The sequence below is a fragment of the Chiloscyllium plagiosum genome, unplaced genomic scaffold (genome assembly GCF_037043375.1).
Source record: "Chiloscyllium plagiosum isolate Xiang-an unplaced genomic scaffold, Cpla_swu_hap1 HiC_scaffold_33, whole genome shotgun sequence".
Taxonomy (NCBI): Eukaryota; Metazoa; Chordata; class Chondrichthyes; order Orectolobiformes; family Hemiscylliidae; genus Chiloscyllium; species Chiloscyllium plagiosum.
In genome coordinates this window covers 23,104,372-23,116,971 of record NW_028270171.1, presented here as the reverse complement: position 1 = coordinate 23,116,971, position 12,600 = coordinate 23,104,372, and the positions used below count along the sequence as shown (strand labels likewise).

Below are 12,600 nucleotides of genomic sequence, written 5' to 3'. Positions count from 1 at the left end.
TGTCCTGTACAACATGACATCTCAACTTCCATACTCAATGGTATGAGCAACAAAGGTAAATGTGCTAAACACCTTCTTTACCACTCAGTTCTTTGTCTACCTGCAACGCAAGTTTCAATGTATCTGAATCCTTCGGTCTCTGTTCAACAACACTACCCAGGGCCCTACCATCAACTGCCTTTGCTTGTTTTACCAAAATGCACTCATACCACAAGAGGAGCAGATATAGGAAATGACTAGTTTATGAAAGTCACCCAGTCTTCACTGAGACAGCAATGGCCAGTTACTTCTGGTCTAGCAAGGCCAGATACTGAGTTTCTGACTTACTAACTCCTGCTGGTAAGTGCATATGTGATGACATTTGAGCAAGAATAGGAGCAGAGTTGTCTGTGATGCCCTCTATTATCAACTGCTGACATTCATGGTCTGGGACAGCAAAATGAAAATCAGCCACTTCTTGGGACAATTAGAATGTTGCTTGAAACCGCAGCCTAGTAAGAATTGGATGTGGTGGATTAAAATGATGCAAAAGTGGTGGAGTGTACATATTACTAGCAGTGTTGCAGAACTCAGAGCTTAGCTTCAGGCTGTCAGTTTGTGATCAACCGGGAGTAGCATACAGAAAGGCAAATCAAGGCCTTCTAGGGACACACAAAGTGCATTTTTTCAAGAACAACTTCCACAGTGAGTAACCAATTCAAACTGATGCTAAAACATTCACAAACTAAATTAGAAAGGATGCTAAAGGTGAAGAAATCAAAAATGTTGATGCAGCAACCACTAGCTACAAAGAGCATGGGGCATACCCTCTATCTTTGTTCACCAATCCCTACCTCACCACCACGCCCCTCTCCCATTTACACCCACCCCCAATCCTGAAGAGGAGTTACTTCAGAAACATGGACTTTACCTCCTGATCCTGCCTGGCTTGCTGTTCTTCCGATCTCCCGCTTGATTACTGAGAGCATCTCACCACCCAAGGAACATTGATAACCATACCAGAAATGCGAAATATTTCATTGCAAATCTTGGCAACCCCATTTTGATGAACAATTTTTATTTCAAAACTGTTCAGTTCCAATCTAATTTAGTGAAGTGGTTGGAAGGATTTGCCCAGTATAACATTTAGTGTCCCTGGTCAGCTGTTGCGTTTCTCACAGCTGTCTTAAAACAGCAATCACCACGGAATTGGGATGTTCATCCTCTATTGGCCAAACAAGGGAGTGCAAAGGAATACAGAAAAACCAACCTGGGAAACCACCGAATCCAGCTGCCCCTGGACGGCGAGCCTCTTCCTCCTGAAATAAAGAGAAGAGATGTTTATGGATCACACATGAAGGCTACAAATCAAGAAATTAAATATTTGGAGTGGCTGTTGAGACAGCTAAATGCAGATGTACCAGACCACAGGTACCCCTTTGGAGTCCAGCCTCTATGCAGAAACTCTGGTGCCAATTATTTTTACAGGGTGCAAATGTCTTCAGCCAGATATCAGACTGTAAAATGCTAGTCACAAATCAGAGTCTCCTTAAAAGCAAAGGGAATCTCCAGAGTCTAGTCATTATCAGGACAACACATCCCATGAACATAAAGTGCTTCAATTCCTGACTGCCAGGCACTTCCTAAACAAGAATCTAACATCCCAACTCAGTAATGACTCCTGGTCTGCTCACATGAGGAAGAAAGTAAGGACTGCATTTGCTGGAGATCAGAGTCAAAAATTATGGTGCTCGAAAAGCACAGCCAGTCAGGCAGCATCTGAGAAGCAGGAGAATTCCCAATTAAGAGCTTATGCTTGAAACATCGATTCTCCTGCTTCTTGGATGCTGCCTGACCGGCTGTGCTTTTCCAGCACTACACTTTTTGACTCAGTTCACATGAGTAAGATTGCTTCTGCAACATAAAGGTGGGGCAGCACGGTGGCTCAGTGGTTACCACTGCTGCCTCACAGTGTCAGGGACCTGGGTTCAATTCCCGCCTCGGGCAACTGTGTGGAGTTTGCACATTCTCCCAGTGTCTGCGTGGGTTTCCTCTAGGTGCTCCGGTTTCCTCCCACAGTCCAAAGATGTGCAGGTTAGGTGAATTGGCCATGCTAAATTGCATGTAGCGTTAGGTGCATTAGTCAGGAGTAAATGTCGGGGAATGGGTCTGGGGGTTGCTCTTCGGAGGGTCGGTGTGAACCTGTTGGGCCGAAGGGCCTGTTTCCACACTGTAGGGAATCTAATCTTTCCCAGAGTCAGCAGAATGTCTAAATGACGATTCATAGTCCATAGCATGCTGGGTGAAACTGACCGTCCAAAATGTAACACATCTGCCAGCCATAATGTCTTATTGCAGCAAGCATTAAAAGCATATTTTACCATCTTAATTCCACACGGAGAAGGAAAATAAACCCAGAAACAAGAATCAAGAACAGGCAGAAGCACAGCAGCAAAAACTACCAGTTGATTTGAATTTCCACTCAGCATCTCAACAAAAGCTCGAAATGGGCCAGTTCATTTTCTGATTAGCTTTGGAGATTCATTTCAGTGTTTAAACCAGCCTACTTCCCTACTTTGGGCTTTTTATGTCATGCCATTATGAAGTCTACATAATTTAAATGCTGATATCTGCTCACTGTTGCCAATCCTCTTGGCTTTCAATCAACTATTAACCAGATTGAATCGATTTTAGCTGCTAATTAGGTCTTCAGCATCACAGCAACTATAAAACTGAAGATTGTAGTAATTGAGGTTGCCCAGCAAGTAATTCACTGGCAAACAAGTCTCTATGATCAGGAGTCCCAGCATTTTACAGATCAGGTGAGTCTCGAGATGTTGTATTATTTGGCTTCAAGCCAGAAATATTAACCCACTCAGGATGCAAATAAGTAATCCAGGCTGAAAATTCTGTGCAGTACTTTTAGAAGACACTAGATTGCCTGCTAATATGAATGTAAAAGATTCCATTACAACATTTGAAGAGCCAGGATTTTCTTTTTAAGTGCCATGGCCAGTATTCAACTTTTATCCACAACAAATAAACGAGTCACTTGTGTCATGTGCTTGGACCCTACTGTGTATAAATTGGCTACTATATTCACTTCATAGTGACTACACTTGAACAGAAGAACTTAAGTTTTTTTGGGAGCGCCAGGGAAATTTTCTACAGTTAGACCGAGCTTGTATGGGCGCACCAACATAGTCAAAGATTCTATTCAAGTGTAATGAAAACATGAAGATTTCACACAAACTCCATTTAAACCATGAAAATGATCTAACAAATCTAACATTCAGACATCAGTTTCAATTATAGAACGTGAGGTTCAGGTGTACATCACAAGCAGCATATGGATACCATCACACTAAAATTACTGACAATCCTGATGTACTGAGATTCAGATGGCTTTGCAAACTTAACTATGGTTCTTTAGGACTTGTATAATCTTAAGCCAGGCTCCTTATGTGTCACTTTTCAAATGTATGATCACTATTATCAATTACTGTTTGTTATCTATATCAATGATTTAGAGTCATAGAGATGTACAGCATGGAAACCGACCCTTCGGTCCAACCCGTCCATGCCGACCAGATATCCCAACCCAATCCAGTCCCACCAGCCAGCACCTGGCCCATATCCTTCCAAACCCTTCCTAATCATGTACCCATCCAAATGCCTCTTAAATGTTGCAATTGAATCAGCCTCCACCACTTTCTCTGGCAGCTCATTCCATACCCGTACCACCATCTGTGTGAAAAGGTTGCCCGGTACGTCTCTTTTATATCTTTCCCCTCTCACCCTAAATCTATGCCCTCTAGTTCTGGATTCCCCGACTCCAGGGAAAAGGCTTTGCCTATTTACCCTATCCATGGCTCTCAAAATTTTGTATACGTCTAAGGTCACCCCTCAGCCTCTGACGCTCTGACAGTGGCCTAACCAATGTCCCGTACAGCCGCGACATGACCTCCCAACTCCTGTACTCAATACTCTGACCAGTAAAGGAACGCCTTCTTCACTATCCTATCTACCTGCAACTCTACTTTCAAGGAGCTATGAACCTGCACTCCAAGGTCTCTTTGTTCAACAACACTCCCTAGGACCTTACCATTAAGTGTATAAGTCCTGCTAAGATTTGCTTTCCCAAAATGCAGCACCTCGCATTTATCCGAATTAAACTCCATCTGCCACTTCTCAGCCCATTGGCCCATCTGGTCCAGATCCTGTTGCAATCGGAGGTAACCCTCTTCGCTGTCCACTACATCTCCAATTTTGGTATCACCTGCAAACTTACTAACTGTACCTCTTATGCTCACATCCAAATCATTTATGTAAATGACAAAATGTAGAGGACTCAGCATCGATCCTTGTGGCACTCCACTGGTCACAGGCCTCCAGTCTGAAAAACAACCCTCCACCACCATCCTCTGTCTTCTACCTTTGAGCCAGTTCTGTATCCAAATGGCTAGTTCTCCCTGTATTTCATGAGATCTAACGCTGCTAATCAGTCTCCCATGGGGAACATTGTCGAACGCCTTATTGAAGTCCATACAGATCACATCTACTGCTCTGACCTCATCAATCCTCTTTGTTACTTCCTCAAAAAACTCAATCAAGTTTGTAAGGCATGATTTCCCACATAAAAAGCCATGTTGACTATCCCTAATCAGTCCTTGCCTTTCCAAATACATGTACATCCTGTCCCTCCAACAACTTGCCCACCACCGACATCAGGCTCACTGGTCTATAGTTCCCTGGCTTGTCCTTACCACCCTTCTTAAACAGTGGCACCATGTTAGCCAACTTCCAGTCTTCCGGCACCTCACCTGTGACTATCGATGATACAAATAACTCAGCAAGAGGCCCAGTAATCACTTCTTTAGCTTCCCACAGAGTTCTAGGGTACACCTGATCAGGTCCTGGGGATTTATCCACTTTTATGCGTTTCAAGACATCCAGCACTTCCTCCTCTGTAATATGGACATTTTGCAAGATGTCACCATCTATTTCCCTACAGTCTATATCTTCCAAATCCTTTTCCACAGTAAATCCCAATGCAAAATACTCATTTAGTGATTTGGATGAGAATGTACAAGGCATGATTAGTAAGTTTGCAGGTGACACTAAAATAAGTGGTAAGGTGTACAGTGAGGAAGGTTCTCCGAAGTTGCAGCAGCACCTTGATCAACTAGGGAAGTGGGCCAAGAAATGGGAAATGGAGTTTAATATAGATAAGTGTGAGGCCTTGCATTTTGGAAAGTCAAATCAAGGTAGGAGTTTCATGGTGAATGGTAGGGCCTTAAGGAGTGTAGTGGAACAGTGGGTTCTTGGAGGTCAGGTTTGCAGTTCTCTGAAAGAGGAGCAACCAGAAGAAGGACAATGAATGTGACTTTTGGAACACTAAGCCTTCATCAGTCAGGGCATCGAGCAAAGAAACCGGGGAGTTATGTTGCAGTTATACAGGACATTGGTGAGGCTGCACTTGGAGTAGTGTGTTCAGTTTTGGTCTTCTTGTTATAGGAAGGATATTAATAAACTGGAAAGAGCACATAAGAAATTTACAAGGATATTGCTTGGGCTCAATGGTCCGAGTTATAGGGGGAGGTTGGACAAGATAGTACTTTTTCTTTAGAGTGTAAGAGACTGAGGGGGGGGGAAACCGTAGAAGATCATGAGAGGCATGAATAGGGTGAATGCAGTCTTTTTCCCAGGATTGGGCAATAGAGGATTGGAGGGCATTAGTTTAAAGGTTAGAGGGGAAAGAATAAAAGGGAACCTGAGGGGCAACTTTTTTTTAAAAAACAGAATAGTACACATATGGCATGAGCTGCCAGCAAAAGTGGTTGAGGCCAGTACATTAGCAACAGTTAAAAGGCATTTGGACCAATACATGGATAGGAAAGGATTAGAGGGATATGGGTTGAGAGAGCGTGGTGCTGGAAAAACACAGGTCAGGCAGTATCTGAGCAGGAGAATCGACGTTTTGGGCAAAAGTCCTTCATCAGAAATTCCTGATGAAGGGCTTTTGCCCGAAACGTCCGATTCTCCTGCACCTCAGATGCTACCTGACCTGCTGTGCTTTTCCAGCACCGCACTCTCGACTCTAATCTCCAGCATCTGCAGTCCTCACTTTCACCTTAGAAGGATATGGGTCAAGTGCAGGGAAATGGGGTTAGTGTGGACAGACATTTTGATCGGCATGGTCCAGTTTGGGCCAAAGGACTTGATCTCCATGCTATAGGACTATCACTCTATGGCAGCAGAGATATAGAAACACCACCATCTGCAAATTGTCCTCCAAGGCCACAACATGCTGACTTGGAAATATTCAGTCAGCATCACTGGGCTACAATCTTGGAGCTCTCTCCCTAAATATTTTATGGGTCAGTCAGCCAAGAGACTTCAGCAATTCAAGGCAGCAGCTTACCATCACTGACTCAAGAGTAACTAGGGATGGGCAATAAATGCTAGCCCAGCCAGTGGTGCTTACATCCCACGACTGAATAAACAAAAACCAAGATTGTTGCAATTCAAGTAAAATAGGGGCAATGTAAAGAATAAGATAGTTATAGTGTTTCAGGTTTCCCTTAACAGGCAAGATAATATATATGTGGGAACAGGATGAGTGGACCTGTTGGGGCAAGAGAACCATTTCTGCTTTGGACTCTATATAAAAGTTAGAGATACTACGCACAGTTACTGTCCTGTGATTCTTGTCATGAAGTGCATGCATGGGCATGGAGTTCGGTTCTACACACCCTCAAGTTAAAAGTCCATTAATATTCTCTGACCAGACGCTCTCTCAAATTAATACTTGTCCAAGCAACTGAAATATGCACCATTAGGAGAGGAAAAGGGAGATTTTGGAGTAAAGCAAAAGTGAACGCGATTTTCAACACCATGCAACTTACTTTACGTGCTTTTTCATGTTCTTCCTTTGCTTTTTTCGCCCGCTCTATTCGCTCTCGAATGTCCTTCTCTTCACGCTTCCTTTCGTATTTTCTTCTGTGTTCTATAATCTTTTGAGCCTAAGGAGATTTAGTCAAAATATATAGATTCTTTAATAAATAGATCTGTTCATCACCCCAAAAACCTGCTCAAAGCTGAACTCCAAAGACAGTCAGATCCTCTGCATATATATTACAGGCTATGGCTGTAAAGGATTTCTTTTTTTGGAAACTTCTTTTTCCATGCCTACTCTAATCCTGATTTAATGAAAGAAAATTAGCTAACTACATTTTATGGTTATTAACCATGCATTACAAAGGGATATGTAAGAGTTAATTAGAAATCCCTAAATAAGTTTATATTCACAAATATTAAGAACAGACTTCGCCCAATGAACTTTCTAAGAACTAGGAACAGATTAGGCATTTCAGCCCCTCGAACATGCTCTGCCATTTAATAAGATCCTGGCTGATCTCATCTTGGCCTCAAACCCACTTTCCTATCCATTCCCCATAACCTTCTAACTCATTACTGATTAAAGATTTGCCTAACTCCTCCTTGAATCTATTCAGTGTCTTGGCGCCCATAGCACTGTGGAGTGAATCCTCAGAGAAATAATTTCTCATCTATATTTACAATCTTCCATCCCTTAGTCTAAAACAGTGAACTCTCATTTTAGATTACCCCACAAGGGGAATATCTGGTATACATCTACTTTGTCAATTTATTTTAGCATCTAGTAAACCTTGATTATATTGCTTGTCATCCTTCTAATGTCTAGCATGTCTTGGCCTAAACTGCTCAACCTCTAAGACAAGCCTTTCATCTCAAATGAATTCAGCAAACCTTCTCTGAACTGCCTCGAATGCAAGTGCATTGTTCCTCAAGGGGACTAAAACTGTACACAGTACTCCAGATGAGATCTCACCAATGTCTTGTACATTTACAACATTTCCCTACTTTTATACTCCATTAATTTGACAAGAAATGCAAACATTCAATTTTCCCTAAATAAAAACAAAGAACTGCAGATGCTAGAAATCGGAAACGAAAACAAATTGCTGGAAAAGCTCAGCCTCTACAGAGAGAGATCAGAGTTAATTTTTCAGGTCCAGTGACCCTTCTCAGAACTTGCCAAAACATCAACTCTGATTTCTCGCCACAGATGTTGCCAGACCTGCTGATCCTTTTGCAGCAATTTCTATTTTTGTTTTAATTTTCCCTCATTATTTTCTGTACCTGCTACCAGCTTTCTTCAACTCATGCAGGAGGACACCTAGATCCCTCTGCATCAAAGTAATTTGAGGTTTCTCACAATTTAGATAATTAGTTACCTTTATATTTCTGACCAAAATGGATAATCTCACTTATCCATGTTCAACTTCATCAGCAAAGTTTTGCCCCATTCACAACTTTATTTACTTGTTCATTTGTAAATTTCTTTATTGCAACTTACTTTCCCACCAATTTTCGTGTCCTCTGCAAATTTTGCTGTCATACCTTCTTGCCCTGTATCCAAGCTATTAAGTAATTATATATAATTTATATACCATAAAGGCAAGAATAATGGCAGGAACAGGAGTATAAACATGCAATGATGATAAAAAGTACGCAACTCTTTTGCATATGTCAACTGATGCTTTTTTTTGTTATTCAGAAGAAAGAAGTTTTGGGGAAAATTTGGCATATGTAGTTAGGTCATACATCAGCCATAATCTCTCAATGCCAGAAAAGGCCTGAGGCTCTAAATGGCAAACTCCCATCCCTATTTTCTTCCCAAAACAGGCAAGCACAATGAGATGTTTATGCTTTTTTTTAAGCTAGTGTTGTTAGGATAGAAGAAACAGGAAGTAAGGAGTGGACTTATGCCACATTGCTAATGATTCAAACTACATGTTTAAAATTGCTTTCTGCACCATGCTCTAACAGTGCAGCCCACTCTCAGAACAGCTGTACTCTTGGTTCATCAGCATTTGTAATTACAAGTTTTATTTTCCACCTGCGAGTTTCATAGTGCACTGAACATTTATTTAAAGCCCAGCTACTTTTACAAAGAGTGCAGCATGCAGTGACAGACAGCAGAGTTCACACAAATTCAAATAACAGCTTTGAATTCTTGCTGCTTATAAGGTTAGGTCTTCAAGCCTATACTTGTACAAGTCAGAGCACAGCTATGGCTTCCACTCCTAATCCTAATCCAGAAACATGGTCTTGCCGGTCTTCCCTCTCTGATGCACAAATTATTTTAAAACAACATTGAGACAATCAATACTGATTCCTCAACAAACATCAAAAATAGCGTACCTGATCATAGTCAAAGTACTATTTATGGGGCTCGCTGAGTGCAAACTGCCTGCTGCATTTTTTACATTGGTTAGAGTGGATTATTATAAAAGCCCAACTGATTCACAGATATCATTTAAGCAGAAAAAAAACTTGATGCCTTTACCATTCTGGCCCATATACAACACCAGCCCCATACCAAAGTAGTTGATGTATAACTGAGCCCTGCAGCAAGTGTAACAAATCAAGATGTCTAGGAATGGCTATTAAATGTTGGTCTTGTTATATTTCAACAGTAGTAACTAAGGTAACTGGAGCTTTTGAAAGAATCAGTGACTGCACTTCAAAAGTACTTCAATGACTATAAGAACTACCCCCAAGTTCTGAGAGATTCCATATCAAATTTTGTTTAATGCTTTAGGATGCTATTGCTACATTAAAGGCCATATATTAACTGCAGATTATTGTTGAACTTTCAGGTTTGTTTTCAAGCAGGACGCATTTGAAATGCTAGTACTCCATCTTTCCCCAGCTGTCTGCACATGTTTAAAGTAACCAGCAGGGTAGACTACCTTGGGTACAGTCACAGATTCTAAACTTAAAACAGCTCCAATTATTTTTTTGTAAACCAAATCATGGAATTGATAATCTCAATATTTATTAGCTTAACATAAAAATGTCTTGATGTGATACTCCAGTTAAATGGAGGAGCATTTTGGTGCAGAAGCAAACTCATTAGGGGCCAGAATGGTTCAGAACATAATGGTAGGTGGTGATTAAGTGCTAATGTTATTGGACTAGTAACCAGAGCCCCAGGCCTATGTTCTGGAGATATCAATCTCATTGGATGGTGCAGTCTGAATTCAACAAAAGAAATCCGGAAGAATAATCGAGCCTGATGGCTCCCATGGTAACCACTGTTGATTGCCACATAAACCCATCTGGTTTATTAATGAACTTGAGGAAAGTGGCTATCTATAACCTCAGACCCACAGCAATATGGTTGACTCTTAAAACAGCCCTCTGGGCAATTGATACTGGCCTAGCCATCAACACCCACATCCCATGAACAAAATATAATTTTGGCCACTGAAAATTCCAATGCCTACTAACCCACTTCACAATTCCAGCATTAACTGTTATTTCATATTACAATTATATGCGGAGAACTTGATCACTTCTCTTTCCATTCTGTGGTACTGGCAGATTTTAAGTAATAATGTAACAAGTAATGTAATAAATTAAGTAATTTGAGACAACAACTTTCATTTACATCAAGTATTCTACAGTGCTTCACAGGAGCACTAGCAAAGTTTGATACCGAAGCATTAAAGAGAAATTACAGAACATAGTAAGGGAAGTTTTGGTGAGTTAGGTAAGCTTTCAGCGTTGTCCTCCACCAATGCCATCTACTGTATCCGTTGAACACGATGTGGTCTCCTCTACATCGGGAAGACAAGACGCCAACTTGCATATTGTTTCAGGGAACATCTCTGGGACACTCCCACCAACGAATCCCACCCACCCTGTGGTTGAATACCAACTCCCCCTCCCACTCCACCAAGGACATGCAGGTCCTGGGCCTCCTCCATCACCAAACCCTTACCACCTGACACCTGGAGGAAGGCGGCCTCATATTCTGTCTTGGGACCCTGCAACCGCATGGGACCATTGTGGATTTCACCAGTTTCCTCATTTCCCCTCCCCCCACATTATCCCAGCCCAAGCCTCCAACTCAGCACTCCTTGTGACCGGTCCATCATCTTTCTCGTCTATCTGCTCCACCCTCCTCCCCGACCTATCACCTCTCCCCCACCTTCATCGACCTATCGTATTCTCAGCTACCTTTCCCCCCCCCCCAGGCCTCATTCCTGGTGAAGGACCTAAGCCCAAAACGTCAATTCTCCTGCTCCTTGGATGCTGCCTGACCTGCTGTGCTTTTCCAGCACCATGCTCGAGACTTCCTTTAAGGATTATCCCAATAGAAAGGAGTGGGGAAGGTAGAGAAGTTTAGGGAGGGATTTCAGAGGTTGTGGCCTCAGCATAGGTAACTAATGGCATTGTTGCCAAAGGTGTCTTGATTAACACTGGGGAGGTTCAAGAAGCTAGAACTAAAGAATGGCAAAGATCACTATGCTATAGAACGGGAGGAGTTTACAGTAGGTATGGAATGAGGCAGCCAAGGAGGGATTTGAAACTGGAATAAGATTTCAAAAGCACTGCCACACAATGATTTTTACGCAAAAACAAATCTGAAAACTGCATGAATTCTCAGATTTCTTTCCCCACCCAAGTTGGGTCAGAGAAACCAATTCCACCAGTAACTCCTTACTTTGCTATTTATTCTCAAAGACACAACATTTTAAGCAAAAATGTATCCAGAATGTGGTCACGTACCCGAGGTTGCACCTCCTTCAGCATGGCGCTAGCATCATCATCATAATCTAGTTTACAGGCTGTGGCCAGATCGCGTGCTGCCTCCTCCCAGTGACCGAGCAATCTATTTGATAGAGTAATTATAAAACAGCAAGGTTTACAACTAGAAGCTTCAAACCCACAGATTCAATACAGTTGTTCAACCACTATCAATAGTCACTAGAATTGACATGTCTAAAGCTGCCAACAGGGCAGAAATTGTGAACGACAAGCAAAGTTTACCTGCACATTCATACCTTTATTTCAGCATGAAAACTTACATTATGACTTAAAATCTGCTAGTACCACAGAATGGAAAGAGAAGTGATCAAATTCTCAGCTTCTCAGGAACAAGTGAAAGAACACATAATTAACAAATCCTACAACTTTAAACGTTTCCCATTTTCAGCAGTCACTCAGGTTCAAAAGAGACTAGCTGCCACTTTGGTCTGATGATTCTGATAAGTCCAAAAAGAGAGTTTAATCAGCCAATGACTGAGCTATACAAGCCAAGGGAGTTCCAGATCAAAGTCCTAGTACTGCACAACTTAGCTGATTTCAGCCAGGGTTACATGGCTTCAGCTGCCCTGGGTTAAAAGGGGGAGAAACAATCAGCTCCTAAGAACTACTCTGACTCTTACTGGACATGCCCACCTGCAGAGTCAGGATAGGATTAAGCACATTCAAATATAATAACCCACCAACATGCGACCAAGACTTACGCACATGATGCCCACGTGGCCGCATTCTAGCTTTGGCAGAAAGAGAATGCAGAGTAGAGCTAGGGAAATAAATGCAGCTACAATTATATACTGCATTCTCAGAATAAGACCACTCAATAACTGAAAACTGACCAGAAAAGATGCCACTTTTACAATAAAAATCACAAAGATCAATTTGGTCACACCAGGAAAATTAGGAATAATTTCAGCATCGCCAAAAGTCAGTTCTTTCAGACAGATGACCAGCTTGTTGTCT

At 41.9% G+C, this 12,600-nt stretch overlaps 1 protein-coding gene across 1 annotated transcript in view; it reads right to left on the bottom strand.

The window, feature by feature from the left end:
- st13 (ST13 Hsp70 interacting protein) overlaps positions 1-12,600 on the bottom strand; it is a 47,835-nt gene that overhangs the window by 4,046 nt on the left and 31,189 nt on the right. The window contains exons 8-10 of the mRNA XM_043679913.2: positions 11,605-11,707; positions 6,888-7,004; positions 1,250-1,298 (exon numbers count right to left, since the gene is read on the bottom strand). Coding sequence (XP_043535848.1) covers positions 1,250-1,298; positions 6,888-7,004; positions 11,605-11,707 — 269 coding nt within the window. The remainder of the gene's footprint in view (positions 1-1,249; positions 1,299-6,887; positions 7,005-11,604; positions 11,708-12,600) is intronic.